The following is a 25,816-nucleotide window of genomic DNA, read 5'->3' on the forward strand; positions in this document are numbered from 1 at the left end:
GCATGCAGACGCCTGAACAGTGAGACCTGCCAAATCAAAGGACCGCTTCAGAGCTGAATCAAGCCTGCGGTCTTGAATATCTTTCAGGGCAACACCTCCTTCAACAGGGAGGGTAGTTCTCTTTGTCACAGCTGTGACCAGGGCATCCACTTTAGGCATTGCAAAGCGAGCCAAACGTTCCTCACTCAGAGGGTATAATTGCCCCATAGCCCTGGCAACCTTCAAAGGTCCCTCGGAGTCAGCCCATTGAGCCGAAATAAGCTCTTGGATGGAGTCATGCAAAGGAAAGGCTCGAGCAGGCTTTCTGGTGCTAGCCATCCTTGGATTAACAGAGGAGGCTGTGCCACTCCCAGGATCTTCAATCGAGAGGGCTTGTAAGGCATCTGAAATAAGCGCTGGCAGCTCCTCGCAGTGGAAAATCCTCACCGCAGACGGATCATCAAGCTCCTGTGGCAATTCTGCACCAGACTCTGGCTCCTCAGCCCAAGAAGTTCTGCCAGACCCCTCAGAATCCTCATAGCCCGACCACAGGGGGGGAAAAGGCGGGGGGGGGGGGGCGCCACACTCAGAAGGGAAATTAGCCCTTCTGCATTTATCAGGAGGATAAGAAACAGGCAAAGCCAACTCCAAAAGGCCAGGATCCACCGGGGGGGGGGGGGGGGCAGGCAGAGGGTCCGAAGATCCCTGTGGAAGAGCTCTTTTAAGCATGTACACCCTATGCAGCATTAAAACAAAATCAGGGGAGAAAACCGCTCCCTGACCGCCCGGATCCTGCCCAGGGCTATCAGCTCTATTATTAGCCTCACTCAGAGGACCCCCCCCCCCCCCGGATTCAGGGCTCTCCGTCGCAACGGAGGCCGCGCCATGTGGAAAATCCAAAATGGCATCCGCTGCCAGCTCAGAGCGCAACAGATCGCCGCTCGCCATGTTCGGGCCGGCTCTACCGTCTGTACAGCACGAATTACAGAGCCCTGCTGCTGATTTGCGCTTGCCACATTTAGAACAGCGCTTCACAGTCTCCGCAGCCATCGCCGAAAACGGCGGTAAAATTAAAAAATGGCGGTTCACGCCAAAAACGTCCCGATCGCGGGCCCACCCCAGAGGAGTCAGAAAACACTCTTACCTCACTAGACCAAGTATCACAGCTCCAGTCCTGCAGAACAATCTCAAGAAAAAAACCTCTTTTCCAAGATCGCTGCGCTAAAGCGCGACGCCACTTTAATTATTTATTTATTTTTAACGCTGTGAGGAAAGCAGAGGCAAAAAGAGGTAAATAAAAACACTCCAGAGGTTCAGATAAGTGGGAAAGGCGAACCAATGTGCCTGCATCCACTGAGTGGGAAAGGACAGGGAAAAGCAAGCTAATATGTCCACATCCACGGGGGCATGGGTAAGGCAGGGAAAGGGCTGACCTATGTGCCTTCAAAGTGAAGCTGCTATAGCCTCTAACACCCCGGCTAACAACTGGCAAGCCAGGAGCCACCCCCAGGTAGATTTTTGATGGAGCTCCAAGAAGCTGCAGCCACCCTGCTTGGGGAGATAAAGAATACTGAAGAGGCAGTGGAGCTAGCTGGCCATGAGGCACTGTGAAAAGTTGAGTGCTCTCTATCTCCCCCTGCTGGTTGATGGACACAACCCATACGTAATGGCTTCATCTGCTTGATGACAAGGAAGGGTGTTTAAGTGTGAAAGTTATCAGATGATGGTCAGAGAGTGGAAGAGCTGAGGCACAGAAATTGGAGAGTGAGCAGTTGGAGAAAAAGATAACATCAAGTCAGTGGCCATTCTGGTGAGTAGGGGTAGTGGAGCACAGTTGAAGATTGAAAGAGGATATTAAAGTGAGAAAATGAGAGGCATAAGAGTCAGAGGGATCATTAGCATAAATGTTAAAATCCCCAAGAAAGGAAGGAAGGAAGGAAGGAGATGAAGGTTCAAGAAAGAAGGAAAGCCGGGAGTCAAAGTCAGTGAGAAACAAAGAAAGGGACTTATCAGAGGGTCAATAATTGACTGCTATTCAGACAGGCAGATGAGTGAATAGACGGATGGAGTGGACTACAAAGGAAGAAAAGCAGCAAGACTGAGGTGGAAGAAGAGGTTGAAATCTACAGAAGGGTGAAAGTAATAACCCAACACCGCCTCCACCGTCACCGGGTGAGAAGCATGGGAGAAAAGGTAACCTCTGTGACAAAGGGCCACAGCTGAAGCAGTCTCTTCAGGGCAAAGCCAAGTCTCAGTTACGACAAGCAGATGAAGAGTATGAAAGATAAGAGGTCATGGATGTAGGAAAGTTTGTTGCAGAAAGAGCGGGCATTCCACAAAGCACATGAAAAAGGCGAGACGTAAGGAACAGAAATTAGACTGGAGATGTCACAGGGAGAGCTGATGTGGAGGACCAGGATTAGGACCGATATCCCCAGCAGACAACAGGAGCAGCAAGAGAGTATGAAGAAGAGTAGGAGAGGCATGATGACAGCGACAAAGGTGAGATGTACTGAGGTAGAATGAAGATGGTTGAATGGAAGGAAGGAAATGTTGACAGCTGAGACAGGAGAAGACAAAAGGGAGGGCAATATGATGAAAGCAGAAGAGGGGCAATGTATTCCTGCGGTATACAGTGGTTTCAGTTTGATTAAGAGATTGGGAAGGGTCAGCACCAAGAGAAACTGACTGGAACTATGAGAAACAGTAGAGAGAAAATACGAAGTATACAGAGACACCTGGAGCAAAGGCCCTGAGCAGATCAGAGTGGACCTGGGAGTCACCCAGGAGAAGGATGTGAGGATATGCATGCACTGCCTTTACTGTATACAAATCTTTCTCGTGAATATTCATTGTGGGTATACTGAAAACCTGACTGGCTGGGGTGCCTCCATGACCAGGTTTGGGAACCACTGTCTTCGCCCTTTATTCACTTGCTCAATACCCATGTTATTTTAATCATTCTTTAATAAATTAAACTCCCTAATCTCTTACTTGTCCTGTTTGTAAGTTCTGTCAAGCAGTGACTGTCTCTTGCATGTTTGTGTACAGTACTTTGTACATCTAGCAGTACTACAGAAATGATAAGTAGTACTAGCAGCAGTATGCATGTAATCCAGTAGTCGGTAACATTAGCAATTTCCAAAACTGACCCAGAAGTGTAGCCACCAGCCTGGGTGGGGTTAGATGCAAGAGGATTAAAGGAGTGCTCACACTGCTCTGCTTGTAATTACTGCTTGTATTTACAAGCAGAGAGTGAATACTTCCAGTCACTGACAAATAAAAAGGTGTGTTTAAAAACATTATCTGTCATGTTCTTCCTTTTAACCAACCTCAGAGATCACATTTCATTTAGTTTTAAAAATGTCTATACCACCTCCCTGTAACCATCATTCTAAGCAGTTTACAAAAATCAAAAGGCTGCTCAACCAGTTTATATAATTGTTTTTTTTAATTGATTTTGACAAAATTACCTAGAGCAGTGCTTCTCTACAGTCCTCCAGGTATATTCAGCCAGTCAGGTTTTCAGGATATCCACAATAAATATACACAAGATAGATTTGCATGCACTGTTTGTTGAGGATATCCTGAAAACCCAACTGGCTAGGTGTACCCTGAGAACTAGGTTGAGAACCAATGACTTAGAACAAACTTTCCCTACAATCTAACCAGTAGCTTTTAACCCTCTCCTGGAAGCACACCCAGCCAATCTGGTTTTCAAGATGAGTATGCATGAGAGAAGTCTAAATGTACTGGATATCTAATGCATGTAAATCTCTTTCATGCACATTCGTTATAGTAATCCTGAAAACCTGACTGGCTGGGCATGCCTCCAGGCCCCAGTTGAGAAGCACTGACCGAACTGTTCCCCACTTAAAATAAAAACAAATTTTAACAAAACTACCAAAAATTTTCACAGAACATTACAATAGGAATCCCAAAAGATCTATGGCTCACCGATGACAAAGACCAACTGAGGCTTTGAGTCCTGCTAGCTCATGATCTTTTAAGGGTAGAACACGAAATGGGGAGGTTGTGGCTTGTTTGGATAGTGCTCCTAGGTGTTTTGGCTATGAATCTCTGGGCACAACTGTGCCCATTATGATTTCAGTGCTTGCCACCTTGCACTTCAATGAAAATGGTGTGCACAACAGGACTACTCAGTGGTCCTCCACCCAGACCTCAACACACTCAACCAGGCATATGCATGAGACAGAGCTACATGTGCTGAATCCATTGTATGCAAATCTCTCTCATGCCTAATCGTTGTGGAGATCCTGAAACCCGACTGGCTGAGTATGTCCTGCTGAATCCATTGTATGCAAATCTCTCTCATGCCTAATCGTTGTGGAGATCCTGAAACCCGACTGGCTGAGTATGTCCTGAAAACTGGGTTGAAAATCCCTGGGCTACCTCAATTCAACTTGCCCAAGGCACCACTCCAGCTACCTCCATTAAGCACAATCTCTTTTTTGCTTTAGTTTCTAGAGGCCAGACATACTAAATAGATTTTCCACTTTTTTGAAGCAATTCTATAACTAGGCACCTACAAAAATTTCCAGAAACATACCCATTCTTATGATCCAGTTTAGATCAACTTAGTATTATGTGTATAACACATATGCACCCACACAAATTAGTGGATATTGAGAAAAAAAAAAAAAAAAAAGAGGCCTACCACATTTACAAAGGGTGATCTTTGATTTTACATTGTAGACAAACCCTCAATAAAGCCCAACCGAGGTGAAAAAACATTAAGATGCCTTTTTAATCTGAATTGTTCAGACAGGCTAGGTCTAAAGCTATGGCATGTGATCTGACTAGATTTCCATTTAAATCAGCAATTACTACTCAACACGTCTTCTAAGCGCCCAAATAGTTTTGTTTTTTTTTAATTTCTTCCTCTTCTCGTAGTCATAAAGATTCCTGTTGTTTCTGTGTTAATACATATTTCTTATGGCTTTAGATGTTTACAATAAGCAGATGTAGCCCTTTTTATGGCTATGCCTAGGATTGCCAAGCCACCCAAATCTGATCTTGTCACATAGTCCGCATGAACTTGTGGTTCCGAGTATGCCATTGGGTCAGTTGACATGGGATGAATTGGCAACACACTCTGCCCCTCCAAAAAAAGTATCACTGTCCTTCTGGCCATACTTTTAGTTTAGCTCCACAATGCCCACTAGGGGCCAAATATTCAAAACAAGCTGTACTCCTACATTTATGCCCTATTTTCAGCCAAACCTATGAGCATACGTTTTCAGCTGAAAATTCACCTTCATTTAGGAGCTTAAAAGTTCAGCTCAAATTTAGGCCTGTCATTCTTTTGCTTAGATTTATGAGCCTAGTGCTGAAAAAGTGCTAAACTCAACTTATTTCCCCTGCCCTAACTCTACCCCTGCTGCCACCCACTACTACTACTTATCATTTCTATAGCGCTACCGGACGTACGCAGCGCTTTACACTACAACATGGAGAGACAGTCCCTGCTCAATAGAGCTTACAATCTAATTAGGACAGACAGACAGGACAAGTGAGGGATAAGGGTTAGGACAGACAGGACATATCAGGGATAAGGGACAGTTGAAGGGAGGATGAAAAGGTGAGGGTTTTGAAAAGGTGAGTAGGGGTTAGGAGTTGAAAGCACCCACTTTTTATGCTCCTAAATTTAGGAGTTTAGCAACACTTTGAGTAAAGGTTTATGCATGCAGCCCTAGTAAAATTTCAAACAGACCAATTTATGAGCATAAATCTCAAAGGGGTCTTTTTACTAAGCAGTGGTAAACACTAACGTGTGCTTCCTGTGCGACAAAATGCACTATTGCGGGGGCATGCTTAGGTGCCCAGCAGTAGCTCAGGCATTCGAGCATGCTTTCCCAGTGCTTTGTATTTTTTAGTGCCAGGGGCATGTTTTTTTTTGGGGGGGGGGGGGGGGTGGACAGTAGACATTCCCAGCACCATCTGTTAGTGTAGCTACATTGCCGCACACTAACCGATTAGTTCATGGTTAGTGCGTGAGTCCTTTCTGCCTACTAAATAGGTGTCAGTAAGGGCTCATGCGCTAACGGCCATGCCCTAATTGGGAAATTAGCACCTGGCCATTAATAGAAAAAATGGAACTGCAGCTGCAGCCATTTCACAGCCATGCTAAAAGTGGCCTCAGCGCATGGGAAATCCCACAAGCTAAACATAGTGTATGGTCCCTTTTAGCACAGCTTAGTAACAGGATCCCAAAGTTAGGAGCATAAATCCTTTGAATATTGGGTCCTAGATTTCTGCCACCTAAATGTAGCCCAAAAGAGGAAACCAATATATAAAACACAAAACATTTTAATCCAGAGGTTCTCAACCCATAAGAACAAAAGCGTTGCCTTACTGGGACAGACCGAAGGTCCATCAAGCCCAGCATCCTGTTCCCAACAGTGGCCATTATGGTGACAATGTTTGGGTAATGAAGGACAATTATTAAAGAATGGGAACATTTTGGAGAAATGAAAGTAGAACAATGTTTTTTAAGAAAAAAATATCGATATATTGAACACTGAAGAGCAATACTAAATGTTCCTATAGTTCCGTGGTTGCGGGAACTCACATTACGGGGAATAGTGAGAATGTGGAATGAATACTTAGAATGAAGCAGAGTGGTGGGTTAATAATATCTTGCTGTTTCAAAATGGTTTTAATTTTGTAATTGAAAGGTTTTAATAAATAAGTTGTTGAAATGTCTAAATAAATGCGTGGTAGTTACTAGATAGTTCACTGCCTCTCTCTTTCACGCATTTTCATTGTGGGTATCCTGAAAACCTGACTGGCTAGATGTATCCTGAGGACTAGGTTGAGAAACCCTGCTCTAATCCATGAATTTTTCTTCAATAGTAAACTCGGTATTGTATTTGATAATTAGAGACTCAAAAGTATCAGCTCCGTAGCTGTGTATTCCTTCCCATACACAATATAGTTCCCCAAAGTTCTTAAATCTTTTCAAAATACATTTCTGGAAGAATAGTCTTTTAATTGTTGTGAGACAGAAAAGCGCACACTACTCCAATATATTGATCCCTTCCAAAAATAACCAAATGCAAAAATGAATAAATTCTCATAAATACTCATCTGTAAGCAATTCTGTGCCAGTTCATACTATAGCCCTCACACTAGGTTCTGCTCAATTTGAGTTTCGTTGACTTTAGCAACTGCGCTGACAACAGATCACGTACGAAGGGAGGGGGGGTCTATGCTATGTTGGTATGTGGGAAGGAATACACAGCTGTAGAACTAATACATTGGATTCCCCAATTACCGAGGCCCTTCAATATTAACTTTTATATTTCTATACATTATAGTACTCAAAGTGATTGAATTTGGATGGATTGGAGTATTTTGTAAGAACAACTGCTAGATTTCCGAGGCACGACCACACAAATTCCCTAATTTACAGACTAAAGAGAAGAAGCTCAAGAAAACAAGAAGTTCCATCCAGAACTAGAGCGGCCTACTACACACACACACACAAGGGGTAATTCTCTACATGAAGTTAGGAACCTAAACTGTGCGCGCTAAGCGCAAATTCTCTAACAGTAATCACATGCGTAATTGCCATTACAGAATACTAGCACAGGTCCACATTTACATGCATAACATTAGGCCAGAGCACTTACACTAGCTCTAACACAGGTGTAAATTCTCATGCCTAGACCATGCTAAAACAGCACGTAAATGCTTGGCATAACCATCTCGCAGTTAGGCACTATTCTATATTGTAAGTGGTTACATGCATAACTGCAAATTAGTATCAATTAGTGCCCACTTGCATCTAATTAAGCAACTAACTTCCACACTAACTGCTACAATTCTATAACCTACACGTGCAAATGCACACCCAATGTGCATAAAGACAGTGTGTGTGACCTCGAAAACCCTCTTCCTTGGGAAAGTAGGTTTCAGAACCTTTAAAATGATACTGGTGCCTCAGAAACCAAAGAAAGATCTGGAACAGTAGCAAGGGATCTAAACCACTTACTTCTTTCGGTTGTCAAATCAGCCATCTAAAATCCTTTCCCTGCTGCTGCTTGAAGTCAACAGCAAGGAGAAACCAATAGAGATGACGGCGGGGGCCCGGAGCAGTCCAGAACCCTCGCAATCACATCATCAACCTAATGAATTATTTATTTAAAAATGTGTTGGCTTTGCAAATGCCACCAGGCTCTAAACAGTGCTACGCAATATAAGAAAAGAATTGCATTACTGAAGTAAATACCAAGCCAAAACAAACAAAAAATACTGCTACAGCCATTTCTTCATTCTGTTCTAGGATGCCCTGGTTCTGTCTGACACCATGCTGCTGGGCTTCTCATTTTATTTGATGCAGTTGTGTTAGATGTGCCCAGCAAGAATGGTTTCAATCTATTTTATAGTCGTATTCAACACAGAAAATAGCTGCTTATGGTTTGAAAAGCCATTCATAAAAGAACCCAGCCTTAAATGGCTAAAAACACCTCTTCCTTTTTCAAGCACACAATTAAAACAAAAAGAGCCAGTTTAACATTGAAGGCACTAGTGGCTGCTAAACCTTCCGCTTTATATATAATTAAGGAAAGGGAACGACTATCAAATATGTTTTCCCTGCACCTCATTAAAGCACGATTCAGGATGTGAGGCTAGGATACAGATCACTGCAGCAACCACAGCGCACATCACCACAAGCCACACAGACACCAAGGGAAGCCCTCTCCAGAAATGCAAAAAAGAAACCAACTGTACAGCCCAGGCCCAACATTTTAGAGAAGCTTGTTAGGGGCAGAGAGGGACATACCATCACATCAATATATACTCTCTAATTTTAGGATGGATCCACCAGAAATACAATAATGAATCTGTGACCAATGGGAAAAGGGACCACTACCACAGATATGGATTTAGAAGGCTGCTAATATGCAGCTTCCCATCCATCAACGTGGTTGACTGGAACGAAATATTGTGGTTGCTGCATTAATCTACTTAAAAGATACGAATAAAAGCTGAGCAAACAAGTTGTTGCAAACACCTTTTTACTGGCCTGCCTTTCTACATTTGCCATTGTGTTTACAAGAAAAAAAAGGCTCCCTCTGTGCAATTTTAACCACTTAATTGGTTACTACTGATCAGCTGAACCATGGTATTTCGACTCTAGTTCGCATCATGATCTTCTTAGGGTGATCTTTTTATTACCAAACAACCTACAAAGTCATGCAGGTTTCTTCCAAATTTTCTGATAAAGCTAGGTCTTTGTGTGCCGGAAGGTCGTTTTCCTTTGTCGCACACTGGAAAGAAGGTACTGTTATCTTAAAAAAAAAAAAAAGACCCCCCCCCCAGCAAAAAAAAAACCCACACACACCCTTTATTTGTAAAGTTTCAACTATACCCAGTCATTCACCTTCAGCCCCAAATCTATTCGATTCTTTTTCTTCCCCAGACCAAAGAATAACCATCACAGCTCTGTTTAATATGCATTTACGGGACAAACGTGTCCTATTACAAGATGCCTTTTCTCTTGCAATCAGCACAGACACATCCGACACCTGTCCCACGAACCCTCCCAAAAATCACAAACATATCCAACACCTGCCACGAAATCCGGCTTTTACCTAGCTCCCACATTCAATACAGATCAATCCACAAAGATACTAATACCTGTTCTGGGGGTTCATTTAGCCTAGATTCCCCTCCCAAAGAAATACCCATAAGCATATCCAATACCTGCTCCAGGTCACACGTAACACACGACCCGTTGCAAACCCATTACCTGCGCCCGGGACACCTTGCGCGCGGCAAGAGCTAGACCCGCGTGCTACAGGACTCACCTTCATATCGCTGATAATGGTCTGGAAGAGCCCCCCAAGGGCGCCACACTCCTTCTCAATCACAGCCTCCATGTTCACAAGCACGGCGAGGGAAACCAAACAACCTCCCGCCTTCAGCACCACGGAGGAAAACGGAGCAGCGGTAGAAAGGGGAGTGGTCCCGAGAGACCGTCCCGGGGGGAGTCAAAGAGCCCCCGCCGCGCGGATCCCAAGCTCCCTTCTGCGCCTGTCTGCTGCTGCCGCGCGGATTCTCACACACCGTCACCCACCAACCAACCAACACAGGGCGCACTCCCGAGAGAGAAACAGAAAAAGGGCAGCGGCCGCAGTCAAGCGCGTCACCGGTTCTCCGGCCCCGCCCACCTGCCGGCACGAGCACCCAGAAAAGGGGGCGGGCGCCGGAGGAGCTCTGTTGGCGTGGTTGACGTGCGCGTGAGAGTGGGCGAGTGAGCGCGAGCATGGTAAGAGTTTTTATTTCCCACTATTTGTATTGAAAGTTTTCCAATTTACAAAATCAACAAATAGGTGCCTCCAATTTACAGAGTTAAAGAATAAGCCGAAAATTTATTTATTTATTTATTTGCTACCTTTGTATCCCACATTTTCCCACCTATTTGCAGGCTCAATGTGGCTTACATCTTGTTGCAATAGCAATCACATTAACGGAATAAGAAGTTCAAAGTATATTACTAGTAAGGTGCATAAGAAAATCAGGTAAAAACTAGAAGTTGATAAATAGATAATTCATAACATAAATGAGAGTAGGACAAGGTATAATGATCAATAATGAGAATGCGATTAAAGTAATCCAATTAGGAGAGTACAGAAAAGATAGTTATGGTATAGTCTAGGAGCTAATTCGTTATGGAGGATCCTTTTTTATAAGTCTCTTTGAACAGGTTTGTCTTCAGTAGTTTCTGGAAAGTTGTCAAATTGTGCGTTGTTTTTATGGTAGTTGGTAGTTATTCCATAGTTGCGTGCAGATATAAGACTACTACTACTATTTAACATTTCTAAAGCGCTACTAGGGTTACGCAGCGCTGTACAATTAACAAAGAAGGACAGTCCCTGCTCAAAGGAGCTTACAATATAATGGACAACATGTGAAGTCAGCTTACAATCTAATGGACAGTATGTGCGGACAGTCAAATTGGGGCAGTCTAGATTCCTGGGTAGAGGTGAAATGGTTAGGTGCCGAAGGTGACATTGAAGAGATGGGCTTTGAGCAAGGATTTGAAGATGGGCAGGGAGGGGGCTTGGCGTATGGGCTGAGGAAGTTTATTCCAAGCATAGGGAGAGGCAAGGCAGAAAGGGCGGAGCCTGGAGTTGGCGTTGGTGGATTTGTATTTAAGTCCTCTGCAGTTGGGATAATGAAAGTTTAAGAAGGTACGTGATGAACTTTTATTATTTCTTGCTGGTAGGTCTATTAAGTCAGACATGTAAGATGGGGCCTCTACATAAATGATTTTATGAACTAAGGTGCAAATTTTGAATGCAATTCGATCTTTTAATGGGAGCCAGTGTAATTTTTCTCTAAGGGGTTTGGCGCTTTCATATTTTGCTTTACAAAATATAAGTCTGGCTGCGGTGTTTTGGGCAGTCTGGAGTTTCTTAATGGTTTGTGCTTTGCGTCCTGCATAGATGGAATTACAGTAGTCCAAATGGCTAAATACCAATGATCGCACCAGTTTGCGGAATGTCTCCGTTGGGAAGAAAGGTTTCACTCTTCTAAGTTTCCACATTGCATGGAACGCCTTTTTTATGACATTTTTCATGTGGCTATCTAGGGTAAGAACACCAAGGAGTCTCAGGGTGTCCGCAACAGGCAGAGTATAATTTGGTATATTTATATTAGTGTAATTGGTTTTATTGTACTGCGATGATAAGATAAGACATTGCGTCTTTTCTGCGTTGAGTTTTAGCTGGAATGCATCTGCCCATGAATTCATTATTTGGAAGCTGAGATTGATTTTATCTGCAATTTCTGATGTCATTTTTAAACAAAATATATATCGTGACATCATCAGCATAAATATATGGGTTCAGGCCATGGTTGGAAAGTGATCTAGACAGTGGTAACATCATTAAGTTAAAGAGAATCAGTGAAAGCAGTGATCCCTGAGGCACTCCACATTCTGGTTTCCATGGTGATGAAATGATCGATTTAGATATCACCCAGTATGTTCTTACCGTTAGGAAATTATGAAACCAATTCAGTACATTTCCTCCAATTCCGACATATTCTAGAATGTTTAATAGAATACCATGGTTAACCATGTCGAACGTGCTAGACATATCGAATTGTAAGAGAAGAATATTGTTACCAGTTGCAATAATTTGTTTGAACTTGGTCAGAAGTGTTATAAGGACTGTTTCAGTGCTATGATTAACGCGGAATCCAGATTGGGATGCATGTAACACTGAGAAATTTTTTAAGTAGTCGGTAAGTTGTTTAGTTACCAGACTCTCCATCAATTTAACTACCAAAGGGTTGGACGCAACTGGGCGATAATTGATAATATCGTTTAATATTTTTCTTCTTGTCTTTGGGAATTGGTGTGAGTAGGATATTGCCTTTATCCGTCGGAAAGGATCCATGTTGAAGCATGATTTAGGTAGGCGGTGAGATCTGTTGTGAAACGTTGGGGGGCAGATTTTATTAAGTAGCTGGGGCATTCATCTAGTTTGCAATGGGATTTGGTGAATTTGTTCATCACTTGGGCGATGGTATCCTCCGTTAGTAAGTGGAAATTTGTCCAGATTCGGTCTGCTGGGTTATTCATCCATAACCAAGAACAACACCACGCCACTCCTTCATTACTATGACAGTCTCTTCTCTTTCTAAAACTGATGTTTAGATCAAGCTGTTAGCCTTCTCATTCTTGTTATCCCTGTAACATCTATTGTATCTTTGTAACATCTATTGTATCTTTGTACCCTGAAATGGTGATGCCATGACAGATCTTTGTAAGCCTCATTGAGCCTGCAAATAGGTGGGAAAATGTGGGATACAAGTGCAATAAATAAATAAATAAATTGTTGGGTCCAAGTAGTCGATGAATTTTACATAGTCGTAGGAATTAATTAGTAAGGTGGATCTTAGTTTGATGATTTTCTCATTAAAGTAATTAGCTAGATCATTTGCTGATGGAGTATCAATATTAGTTGAGGTTACCAGTGTGGTATCTAGAAGATTATGTACAGATTGGAATCATTATAATCTTGCCCGATTTTGGATTTGTAATATAACCTTTTAGTTTGCCTAATAGTGTACTTGTATTTTCTTAGCATTAATTTCCATTCAGTGAATGTTTGTTCATCCTTCATTTTATTCCATGCACGTTCAAGTCTCTTTGTTTGAGTTTTTAGTTTTTTCAGGTTGTCATTAAACCAAGGGAGTGAATTATGTCTTCGCGATGTTTTTGTTTGTAGTGGTGCTATTGTATCAAGTATATTCTTGCATCTATTGTCCCAGTTTAACAGGTATTGATTGGAATCTATTTGTGCTGACCATTCATTCATGTAAAACTTTTGCCAGAATAATAACGGGTCAATTTGGCCTCTTGTGGTGAAAGTTTTTCGTTCTTGTTTCTGGTTCAAATTTTTTGTGCGCCATTGCATGGATATATTTAGTTTGAAGTGGTCTGACCATGGTACCTCTGTCCAATTTATATCTGTTATTGTAAAGGTTTGATCTGAAGAAATTTTGTATGTGATATGGTCGAGTGTATGACCCTTGATATGGGTTGCTTGTGTATTAATCCAGTTGAATTCCCAGAGTTGGAAAAAATCTTTGCATTCTTGTGTGTTCTTTGCATTGCAGTCTTCTAGATGCAAATTTATATCTCCTAGTATAAGCAGATTAGAATTAGATAAGTAGGTATTTGAGATTAAATCCATGAGATGCGGTTGGCATTCTTGCCAGTTTCCTGGTGGTCTATAAAACAGAATGATGTTTAGGTAATCAAATAAGGTAGGATGGTTGATGCTAAGTGAAGCAATTTCGAGTTGTGGAGTCATGGATTCTGCTATAGCTGTTACTGTAAAATGGGATTTGTAAATTAGTGCAATGCCTCCTCCTCTCTTTCCAATTCTAGGCCAGTGAATTATTTTTTAGCCTGAAGGGCAAAGATCTAGCAATATTGGGCCATTATGGATGTGAATCCAGGTTTCATTGATGATTAATAAGTCCAGGTTGTGGTCGGTAATCCAATCTGTTAGTATTGCTGTCTTGTTGACAGCTGATCTTGCATTTGTGTATCCAATTTGGATTATGTGAAAGGGATCGGATAAGTTAGGGGTTAGTTTGATTTTTCTTAATTGTCTACTAACTGGTTGTGAAGGTGTATTATGACTATTTTTTTTCCTTTGCTTTGATGTTGTTCAAGTGAGGTAATAATTCCAGTGTTTTGGTTGTTGTTGTTACTGTGACGACAAGTATTGTGTTTGGATGGTTGGTAAGGCATGTATATTGTAGGAATACTATTAGTTTCCGGTAGGGGGGTGGAAAGCATGTGATGAATTAGGGTAAGTGAATATATAATGAAGAATAGGTTAGTGATATTCATCTTGATATTGTTTTCCTGTGGTTATTAGATTAACTAGTATTTGACAGAAGCGCATAGAGATGGGTTAATGTAGAACTTTTTCAAAGAGTGGAACTGTTGATTGTCAATCCTTAGTGTTGATGAAGACGGATTTAATATTAAGAGTGGATTATTGAGGAAGGATTACTTCATAATCCATAAGCTTCCCAACGGGAGTACAGTCTGAACAACAATGCGAGAAGGCAATCGTGGCTGGTCAATAATGTTGGATGTAGGGAAATTACAAGGCCAATTGGGCTGGGCCTTTATCAACGAGGTCACAGGCGCTCATGTATAGATTTTTCTCGGTGCTCCAGTAAACGATATTCAGCAAGATTTGTAGATTTTTCACCATATTCCAGTAAATGATAGTCAGCTAAAAGCTATGTATACTCAATGGTGTGTAAGGCAATCGTGGCTAGTCATTAATGTCAGATGCAAGGAAGTTGAGAGGCCAATTAGGCTGGGTCGTAATCAGCTTGGTCACGGGTAATTTCACACGCTGTAAAATTATTTCACGGTGTTTCAGTAAGCAATAGTCGTCTAAAAGCAGTGTAGATTTTTCATGGTGCTCCAGTAAGCAATAATCGGCTAAGCAATTTAGATTTTTCACGGTTCTCCGGTTAATAATAGCCAGCTAAGAGCAGTGTGAATTATTCACGGTACTTCAATGAGTCAGTTGAGAGCAATATGAATTAGTACTGGCAAGCTCTAATTCTCTGGATATAGTTTCAGTTCAAGATTTTAATCGTTATTTCAACTCACATTGAAGTCAGGAAGGTAGTACCGTGGACTCAAGGGTACTACTGACGATAGGGGATAAAGATCATCAGGATGTTGGTGATGGTATAAAACGGTGGTGTATTAGTACAGACTAACAATATAGGTTGGGAGTTGGAAAGATGAACTTCTCCATGAAGGCAATGCTGAGGATATAGGGTGGAGGCAGACAAGACAGGTAAGCTTCTCCCTAAGTGCAAGGCTAATAAGGTGATCGTTACGAAGGGTGCTTGAGAGAGATGTGGCAGTCAGGAGGTTGGAGGAAGAGTTGGTATCTGCTGTAATCAGCCTTTGGTCCTCTGTGCTTATTAACGTCGGGCGGATATCTATTCGATAGTGAACATATTTATCGGTCTGAGCAAATCAATTCCCCTTTTAGCATCAGCGTTATTTCAAACTTGTTGTTTTGGGCTTTCGGCACCTTCAGATGGAAGCTACCATGTGGCAGCGAAGTATGGCTTAGGAGGGCAGCACCATTACCGCCGAGCCAACGGGACGATAAGACTCGTGTACTTTATCAGCAACGGGAAAACAATTCAGATGCTGCAGTCGGTAAGGTGTCTGCCACTTGGCCTGGTGTACACGCGCTGATCCCCTCGGTCACGCCGCAACAGTCCCAATGTGACTTTCCCAATCAGGCCTGACCTCGTGGCGCTAAGTGAGAATCGAGGAGTGCGGAATCCCTCGGAAATGTTCACCAGACGAATACTGGGCAAGGCAGCCTCACCCGTATTCCCCAACAAAGAACAACAGTACCTCTGTCGTGGTCAGACGTTGCGAGCAAACCAGGTCATCTTCCACTACCCCTGGCCTTGTTCCCGGACCGCCGCTTTCTTTGTTGGACGAACGCCACTACGGGTAGGTGCAGGCACTCCTGCTGCTGCTGTTAATTGAGGGCGCTTCAGTCAGACCAACGAACCATCGGTTGGTCAATCTGGGTGTATTTGATTATTCCTTCTAGTCCTATTGTAATAGTCTAAGATCCGGAACTCGCTGTGATGCGACTGTTCTAGTCAGACGCCATCTTGTATTAAAATTAAATTACAAATAAAAAAAACAGCATAACGGTTTTAACTCTAACTTCTGATTACAGAGAGGGTCTTTTACAAAGCCGCACTAGCTTTTTTAGGGGCCCTTTTACTAAGCTGTAGTAAAAGGGGCCCTGCACTAGCGGCAGCGACTGTTTTTGCCATACGCTGAGGCCCTTTTTTATTACAGGTGGTAAAAAGGCTGAAAAAAGAAATGACTATGCGGTAAGATTGCACTTACCGTGTGGCCATGCAGGGGAAGAGCACTTACTGCCACCAACTGAAGTGGCCAACAGTGCCGTGCGCTGCCCAATTATTGCCGGGTAACTGCTGCAGTAAAAAATAGGGACCTATTTTCCCTAGCACTGGGGGGGGGGGGGGTGGAACTACCACCATCACCTGCGTTGGGCCAGCAGTAGTTCCAAATTGTTGCACAGTAAGTCCACGGTGGGCTTACTGCTGCTTTGTAAAAGGGCCCCTTAGCTCACGGGAAAAATCAGCTGGCGGTAAACGCTGATATGCCCATTATATTCCTGTGGACATCAGTGTTTACCCCCATCTGATTTTTACTGCTAGCTAAAAATGCTAGGTCAACTTTGTAAAAAAAAAAAAAGCCCCCCCTCCCCCCAAATGAGGCAAGAGGTGCTCAGGTTTTTCGAACTGAATGAACATTATGGTATTTTGAAGCTAGCATAGCTTCATATTTCCTGATAACAGAGAGATAGCTCCACCATTCAGAGTAATTTTTAATTTGGAATTGTCTTTTCAGTTGCGGACTATAAGCCCCCCCCCCAAATTTAGTGGTCATATTCAACTTTGTTTTTTAGATAATGTAGATAACGTAGAGTAAGTACACGTTAGAAAGATGCTCAAAATTGCTGTTTTTAAAGGTTTTCTTATTATTTCTAATTAACCCCCCCCCCCCCCCCCGTTTACTAAGCCGCACGTCAGTGCCAACATAGCCCATTCAAAGTGAATAGACTGTGTCGGCATTAGAACACCACCAGTCGCTAGTGCGGCTTAGTAAACAGGGGGATAAATTGAGGTTTTTTTTTTATAGAAGGTGATGTTCTTAATTTTATTGTAAACCGCTCTGAACCGACTAGGTAACATAGTAACACAGTAGATGACGGCAGAAAAAGACCTGCACGGTCCATCCAGTCTGCCCAACAAGATAAACTCATATGAAATTGTAACCTGTAATGCTATTATAATATTAAAAAGCTTGGAGCAAGAGTCAGGTATCATAATGTCGGGATTTGAAGATCTTAAAATAACTTTTGTATGAAATGTGGATATTAGGTAACTTGAGAATTTGTATGATTTTATTCCAAATAATTTCCCAATGAGCGCAAACAGATTTGCAATAAAAATAATAGATGCGATAAGGTACCTTGTTCATTGCAGCACGACCAGGATAGGTTGAGGTTAGTGTTTCTTTTAATTGTTTTTTTTTAATTAATTTTAGCAAAAACAAAACAGCAAATAACAATAGCAAACATTAATAAAGCACATAAGTGTCTATAGAAATTCATACCATACAATTAAGGGCCTCTTTTATCCAGCCACACTAGTGACTCCCAGTGCGAGAACCGTTAGTGCAGCTTGATAAAAGAGGCCATAATAAAGAAAACCAAGCAAGAAAAGGATTCCATATTTTCTCATATGAGGACAGCTACGTTTCTCACCAGTGACCGGTTCAAATTTGGCAGTCAAGCAGACAAGATTCCACCTGTTATTATAGACAATCTGAGAAATAGTTTTCCAATTTGTAAGGATAGTTTTAATTGCAATGGCAATCAATATGTCTAATAGGTGTGAATTATGCTTAAAAATGGCTTGAGATTTTGTGAAAGATCTCCATATAATACTATATGAAAGTGGTCCATCAATATGAAGTAGATGTTTTATAGTATCCCACACCTTAGTTTTATAGTATTCCATACCATTCCAATAGTTACTTAGGGCCCTGTTTACTAAGTTGCGCTATCGTTTTTAGCAAGAGCTAATGCTAGAGACACTGCTCAAGCCGCACCCAAACCATGCCCCCTTGGATGACATTGGATAGATGCCTTGGCCCAGGCCAAGCCCTGCCCAATTTTGCATAGCCATGCCCTTTGCCCCACCTTATTTGCATAGCCCCACCCCAAAACCCCATCCCTTTCGATTATCACAAAAAGTGCCATCATGGCCACACCCCTTTTCAAGATGGTGAACACTGCCCCCTACAGCCTAGTTGTGCAAGCTCAGCCTAACTTTTTTTCTCACAGAAAAGAAAATAGACATTTTTGTTTTCTTTTTCTTAGTTTTTTTCTTTCAAAAGGATACCTTGTGCTTACTTTTAGAGCTGTTTTTACTGTGACAGCCATTTTAAGTTTTAAAACAAAAGAATAGACTGACTGTCCTCCTTCTCTTTGCTTTTAGCTTACATAAAAAACCAAAGAGGTCTGACCCCGTTCACACAGTGGCAGAAGCCCATGGGCTGTGACTGCAACAGGTGCCCCTCCCTCCTGTTTTCAAGACACAACTGTGTGAGATTGTGCTCTGCAGCGTGCGCACACACACACACACAGAGCTGTATCCTGGTCTGTGAATTCTAAAACAGGGATAGTATGAGCAGAAAAAGTGCTTTTTTTATACAGGGGTTGCCTGTGTAAGATCAAACAGCCTGTAGCCAAGCTAATTGTTTCTTCAGCCCCCCCTCCCCCTTTCCAACTCATCTCTCAAGGCAGAGTGCTTCTGCTTTGTGTGACAAACCCTACCCTCCTACTCCCCCTCCTGTTTTCGAGACCTCTGTGTGAGCTCAAATCAAGTTTCCAGACTTCACACAGCCAGAAGTCCATTCACCTTCCTTTTTTTCAAAGCTGTTGTAAGCCAGATAAGCAGACTTTTTTTTTTACAAGGCTTCTATTTTATTTTAGCAGACAAGTTTAAAAGCAGAGTAAATGCTTTATAAAGAGATTGCTTTGCCCCTAACAGTATTCATTTCAGGAAGCATACAATGTTTACAGGGGTTGGGTCATTTTTTCCTCCCCTGCCAGGAGCACGAGAGATGCAACCCACCTACTCATTCCCCTTATACGGCCCCACTCTCCCACCCACACAGCTGTAGTGTTGAAATGTGCAACGCTCTATGAAGTCATGTACAAAAAAATCCTAAGCAGAATTTACTTTGATCTGGAGGTGGTCTGGAGTTTAGGAGGCATCACACCTCTGCTCAAAGCCTCTAGTAAACATAATAAAGCTCTCAATAGAATACAGGTCAATGAATGGCTCAAGGAACAAGACTCTTATACCTTACACCGACATGCTCACGTTCATTTTCAAAGAAACAAAACTATAGTCTCAGAGGTGGATGCTCAGTGGCAAGTGGACCTGGTGAATCTGTCAGCTCTGTCTTCTTTTAACCACGGCTACAATTATTGACATCTTATTGAAATATGCTTGGACCGTGTGTCAGTCAGGCCCAGCCAACAGTAGTACACGTTTAGCGGTAGCTGGTGGGGATCCCAAGCTCCGCCAGTTGAAAACTTCCCCCTGATAGTAATGAAAACGCTGCTCTCCATGATACTGGCACCTGCGCATGCTCAGTTTTCAAGACTGCCAAGGTGGAAAGAAGCGTTTTCCCACCAGCTGAGATATTTGTTTGGTGGTGGGGGGAGTAGGGGGAGAGAACACTTGGTGCCCACCCACTTCTTGCCTAGGCCCACCCAAAATCTGTTGTCTAGCTACGCCCCTGCCGTGTGTGTAAAAACAAAAGCTGGTTGTGAAGTGGCTGAAACCTTTGAAAAGCTATTTAGTTTAGGCCACACACCTAAAACAAATACAAACGGATAAGGGTAAAGAGTTTTTAAATAAACCTGTACAAAAGTTACTGAAAAGAAAAGAAATTTGTCACTTTGTGACCAACAACGATGTAAAAGTGGCTGTGGTAGAGAGGTTTAACCATACACTAAAATCTAAAATGCGGCAGTTCTTCATGTCACACAAAACGTTTCACTATGTAGATGTATTGCAGAGCGGATCAAGACTAGCGGTCATGCAAAAAGCCCTTAAAAGAAAGAGAGGAGGGCAGATGCTTTCAAAAGGACCACCCGAGCCCCTTAAAAGAAATAAACCAAACTGTGTAGTATCTCAGAAGCCTAAGCACAAGGCTAAGAAGAGAGTTGACCCTACAGAGCTCAAAGATATATTTTGAGAAAATAAATCATGGCTTTTGTGCACAATGGCTCAGAAGAATGTTTAAATCAGAACTGGACCTCTTTCAATTGTCACCCACACAAGCCAATATTGAAAAAAGCATTTGTGTGGAAATACCGCCTTTATTGGCCTTATCAGAAACTGAGCAGTTTGACTTTTACATAGCCAGTCATGGTGAAGATTATTTGAATTTGAACAATATGTTGTTGTATCTGACCTGTAAGATCATGAAAGAAGATGGAACAGATATTACAGAAGCAAATTATCTGATAGCCTCCTTCTTCAGCCAGCTGGATGTCATGATTTGAGACAGGCTAATCAGTCAGAGCAACAACTTCTACCCTTATAGAGCCCTCTTAGAACTGCTTTTCAATTACGGTGAAGGACCCCTCAAAATGCAATTTACTAGTAGTCTGTTTTATAAAGACTCAGCCAGGAACCACGAGTTGACAGATCCCGGTGGTCACAATGTCGGTTTCAACAAAAGGGCTCACTTTACAGTTGGTAGCCAGAAGGTAGAATTACTGGGCCATTTACACAGCAATGTTTTTCCAAGAAAAACATATGATCAATGAGGTAGATGTTAAGTTAGAACTGACAAGAAGTAAAGTTGCCTTCTGTTTAATGAGCAGGGGTACCAAAGAACACTACAAGTACAGATGCTGTCCACATCGTTGTTCGTAAAGAGAGTGATTGGGTCACACTGAAGTTCTGTTGAAGTCCAGCGTCAAGTATGTTGTTGATCACTTGGGCTGAAAGTATGTTCATGTACTCACCGGAGCATGCGTTACCAACCAGGAAAACCTCTTTCTGGGCCAGGTGCCTAAACTCATCGTCCTGGGGTTTGTGGACAACGATGCCTACAGCGGATCCTACAGTAAAAATCCTTTTAATTTTCAACATTATAATTTCAACTTTGTCACTCTGTATGTGGACGGTGAACACGTGCTGGGAAAGCCTCTTCAACCAGACTTTGAACACGGTCATTGTGTGAGAGAATACATGCAGCTGGTACAAGTGACCTGTAAACATATGAAAGATAGCACTTTAATGAACGACCATACAGAGTTTTACAGAGGTTATATTTTGCTGGATTTTGATCTTTCACCTGACCAGGAATGCGCAGATTACTAATCTTTGATCAAAACCGGTAATCTGAGAGCAGAAATCCGTTTTGCAAATGTTCTGCCTTGTACCATAAACATGATCATCTATGGGGTGTTTGACAACGTAATAGAAGTTAACCACCGAAGAAACAGCCTGTTTGACTACATATAAAACAATGAACACCGTAAGGATTTATCATTTGTCGAAGGAAGACCTGTACGTCACTGAATCGTTTTTAGACATTTTACCTAGTGATTGGTTACTTGGACAGCGCTTGTCTCTGAGACCCTTAACATTAGTGGTAAATACCCACCCACATGACCAGCCCGACAAGCACTGGTTAGCCATCTACCTGTCTCAGAACGGCATTGGTGAGTTTTTTTTGATACTTACGGTTTGATACTGATAGTTTATTGTTTCCTAGAATACCCTACCGATCCAACCTAAATGCTTGAACTCTGCAACACAACGAAACCAAAGCACGTATCGTCCACAGCATAACTCTTCTGCTCTACAATTCCTAATGTGTCTTTTCACATGAACCTTATCCTACAACAACATAACATTTTATTTGTTCATACCAGAGTTGAACGACCCTCCGGTACTTTATAAGCCACATTGAGCCTGCAAATAGGTGGGAAAATGTGGGATACAAATAAATTATGGCCTTTTTACAGAAGCACTGTGAAACTATTGTGTACCACAGCACTTGGTTACAACACCCTCTATTGATTACCTGTTGTCATCACTGCATGTTTTTCTTACACCACCCTTGTAAAGGCTTGTCTTTTGAAGATGTTTTACAATTAATTATATTCTAAGGACCCTCTAAAAATGAAGAAACGGTGTTACAGTTTGTGAAAAAAAATAACAAAGAAAGCTCTGTATGTGTAGATCTTTTTGAAGTCTATTTTGTAAATTAGAGATGTGTTTCCTACAAAGAGTGCCATATGACTTCTAAATAAAACTCTGTAAAGTAATCACGTTTCTCACAATATATTACTGAGTACAAAGTATTTTTTATTACAACTCTACATATTAAATATTTGACCACTGTTCAATGTGAATGGTTTCTTATAGGGGAGGCTAACATATTTCACAGGTTTCTTTTTTAGAGGGAGGAGTTTCTTGGGGTTTCACGGGGATGGTGAATTTCACAGAAACCTCAGAGGGGTTTTCTTTAAGAAGTTCAAGCAAATACCTGTTACTCTAGTTGCCAACTACCATTGAGGGCATATTGAGTTCAGCCATGGAGCTCATGAGCTCCTCCCAACCTCTGGGTTTCCTTTGTTGGGAAAGAGGGTGTGTCTGCGCAGCCCCATGAACTAGATCAAGCAGATTAGACCTGCTGATGGGGTACCCCTTGTATACAAAAGTCAAATTGGCACCCCAGGTCGCCTCATCCTTGTTCCTGGATAGCTTATCAAGCAACACTTTGGCATTTTTCCTATAATGTGCACCAATTTCTTTTAATACTTCCTAAAGAACAGTGTCAGGAGGTCTATCGTTATCTAGCGATGCCTCCATCTGTTTAGGACTTTGTTCAGGGAGATACAGGTTTATTTTTTCTCTTTCCCTTTCACCCTGTCTGGCAAATGACAGGTAGTGCTATAATACAGCTGAATAACGTTTGACCTTTTCATAGTTGGTTAGTCTGGAACTTTGAAGAATACTGTTCATTTCTTCATCGCACTCCAGGCCAAGAGCTCCCCCTTGTCCCAGTCAATTCCTGGATTATGTTTTTGAAGCCAGGGGAATCCTAAAATAATTGGGTTAACCGTCATCTGAAGGACGTACAAGGAAAAGACTTCTCTGTAAAAGACTCCAATTCTCAAATGTAGAGGTACTGTTCTAGCCTTGATATGCCCTTGTATGTTCCCATATACTGAGAAGACAGGTATACACAAAGTTATTCAAAGTTGTTAAATCGCGAGAGGATTGTGAAAAATTACAAGAGGACCTTAGGAGACTGGACGTCTAAATGGCAGATGACGTTTAATGTCAGCAAGTGCAAAGTGATGCATGTGGGAGAGAGGACCAGAGAGGACCCCAAACTACAGCTACGTAATGCAAGGTTCCATGTTAGGAGTCACCGACCAAGAAAGGGATCTGGGCATCGATGTTGATGGTACGTTGAAACCCTATGCGCAGTGTGCTGCAGCGGCTAAGAAAGCAAATAGAATGTTAGCTATTATTAGGAAAGGAATGGAAAACAAAAGTGAGGACGTTATAATGCCTTTCTATCGGTCCATGGTGCGACCACACCTCAAATATTATGTTCAATTCTGGTCATCGCATCTCAAAAACGATAGAGTGGAATTAGAAAAGGTACAGAGAAGGGCGACGAAAAATGATAAAGGGGATAGGACCACTTCCCTATGAGGAAAGTCTGAAGCGTCTAGGGCTCTTCAGCTTGGAGAAAAGATGGCTGAGGGGAGATATGATCATCACAACTTGAAATTGCTTCAATCAAACTTCACAACCCTGCATTATGTGACCATCTAACCTGTATCCTATTTTATAGACCTCACACTAACTGGAACAACAACCAACACACCTTCATGCACTTTATATCAAATGCCTGCATCAGTAATTCCAATGTACTATTAATTGGGGACTTAAACCTACATTTAGAAGATTCCAACTCCGCCTACACCCTCGATTGTAAGGATTTCCTTCACCTTTGTAACCTTGACCTCCCTCCTGTACAACCTACCCACAACAAAGGTCACTTGCTCGACATCATGTCTTACAAATTCTCTATGGACCAAAACATCTACATATCCGATATCAACTGGTCTGCCACTCCCTGGTCAGATCATCATAAATCGACATTATCCCTAAAATGGCAAAAAAAGGGCCAACCTAAAACATAAGACCCTATAACAATCATCACTAGAGGACGGATTGACAAGGAAAGGTTCTGGCAACAAATTTATAGCAACAACTGGTCTACACAACCAAACTCAAATTACTTCCTCGCAGAATGGGATAACAGGTGCAAACTTATACTGGACGAAATAGCCCCACTACGCACAAAAATTCTACGCAAGCGCAACCCATCACCATGGTTCAATGATCTACTAACAAACCTAAAATCACAAACCAGGAAACTAGAAAAAGCATGAAGTAAATTAAAAAATAACCTTACCTAAAACACATGGATTACATGTATCACACATGAATTACAAAAATGCCATTAAATGAGCCAAAAGATCATACTACACACAAACAATTACTACCAGCAGAACAGACATACAAAACAATATCAATTCATAAAGAATCTTCTTAACACCAACCCAGTCACATCCTCATCCTCAAACTGCCCATCTGCTAACCAGCTGGCCACCCTTGGTCATCCAGCGACCCAGCCGATTCTTTTGCCGGTTTCCTGCTTTTAATATACTGTAAAAAAATTTTATTATGCTTTTTTGCCTCTAATGCTATCTTTTTTTTCGTAATCCCTCTTGGCCTTCTTTATCTGCGCCTTGCATTTGCTTTGACGCACCTTATGCTGCTTCTTGTTATTTTCAGACTGTTCCTTCTTCCATTTTCTGAAGGCATTTCTTTTAGCCCTAATAGCCCTCACTTTTCAACCAGGCCGGCTGTCTTTTGGAGTTCGTCTTTCTTATTTAATTTGTGGAATATGTTTGGCCTGGGCCTCCAGGATGGTATTTTTGAACAGCGTCCATGCTTGTTGTACAGTTTTTACTCTCTCAGTTGTCCCCCTAAGGTTTTTTTCCCCACCATTCTTCTCATTTTATCATAGTCTCCTTTTTTTAAAGTTAAACGCTAACGTATTTGACTTCCTGTGTATAGTTACTTCAAGGTTGATATTAAAACCGATCATATTATGATCACTGTTATCAAGCGGCCGCAGTACCATAACGTCCCTCACCAGATCATGCGCTCCACTAAGGACCTTGCTGAAACTCAAGCAAGACCGCGGCACCATGATTCTGATTGCGCCTTTTTGGCCCCATCAGATCTGGTTCCCTCTTCTTCTAGAGTTGTCGTCCGAAGAAACGTGGAGGTTGGAGTGTTTTCCAACCCTCATCACTCAGAACGAGGGGGAGCTTCTGCATCCCAACCTCCAGTCTCTGGCTCTCATTGCCTGGATGTTGAGGGTGTAGATTTCGCTGCCTTGGGTCTTTCTGAGGGTGTCTCCTGAGTCTTGCTTGCTTCCAGAAAGGATTCCACTAAGAAGAGTTACTTTTTCAAGTGGAGGAGGTTTGTCATATGGTGTGACAGCATGGCCCTAGAACCTCGCTCTTGTCCTGCCCAGACCCTGCTTGAATAC

At 42.2% G+C, this 25,816-nt stretch overlaps 1 protein-coding gene across 6 annotated transcripts in view; it reads right to left on the reverse strand.

Annotated features, from left to right (window-relative positions):
- The window catches only part of MTSS1 (MTSS I-BAR domain containing 1), a 402,627-nt gene extending 392,521 nt beyond the window's left edge, over nucleotides 1-10,106 (reverse strand). For all 6 annotated transcript variants that reach the window (XM_030219014.1, XM_030219006.1, XM_030218983.1 and 3 more), the window contains exon 1: nucleotides 9,816-10,106. In XM_030219014.1, coding sequence (XP_030074874.1) covers nucleotides 9,816-9,887 — 72 coding nt within the window. In that variant the 5' untranslated portion in view covers nucleotides 9,888-10,106. The remainder of the gene's footprint in view (nucleotides 1-9,815) is intronic.
- Between the last annotated feature and the right edge of the window lie 15,710 nt (nucleotides 10,107-25,816).

The sequence above is a fragment of the Microcaecilia unicolor genome, chromosome 1 (assembly GCF_901765095.1).
Source record: "Microcaecilia unicolor chromosome 1, aMicUni1.1, whole genome shotgun sequence".
Taxonomy (NCBI): domain Eukaryota; kingdom Metazoa; phylum Chordata; class Amphibia; order Gymnophiona; family Siphonopidae; genus Microcaecilia; species Microcaecilia unicolor.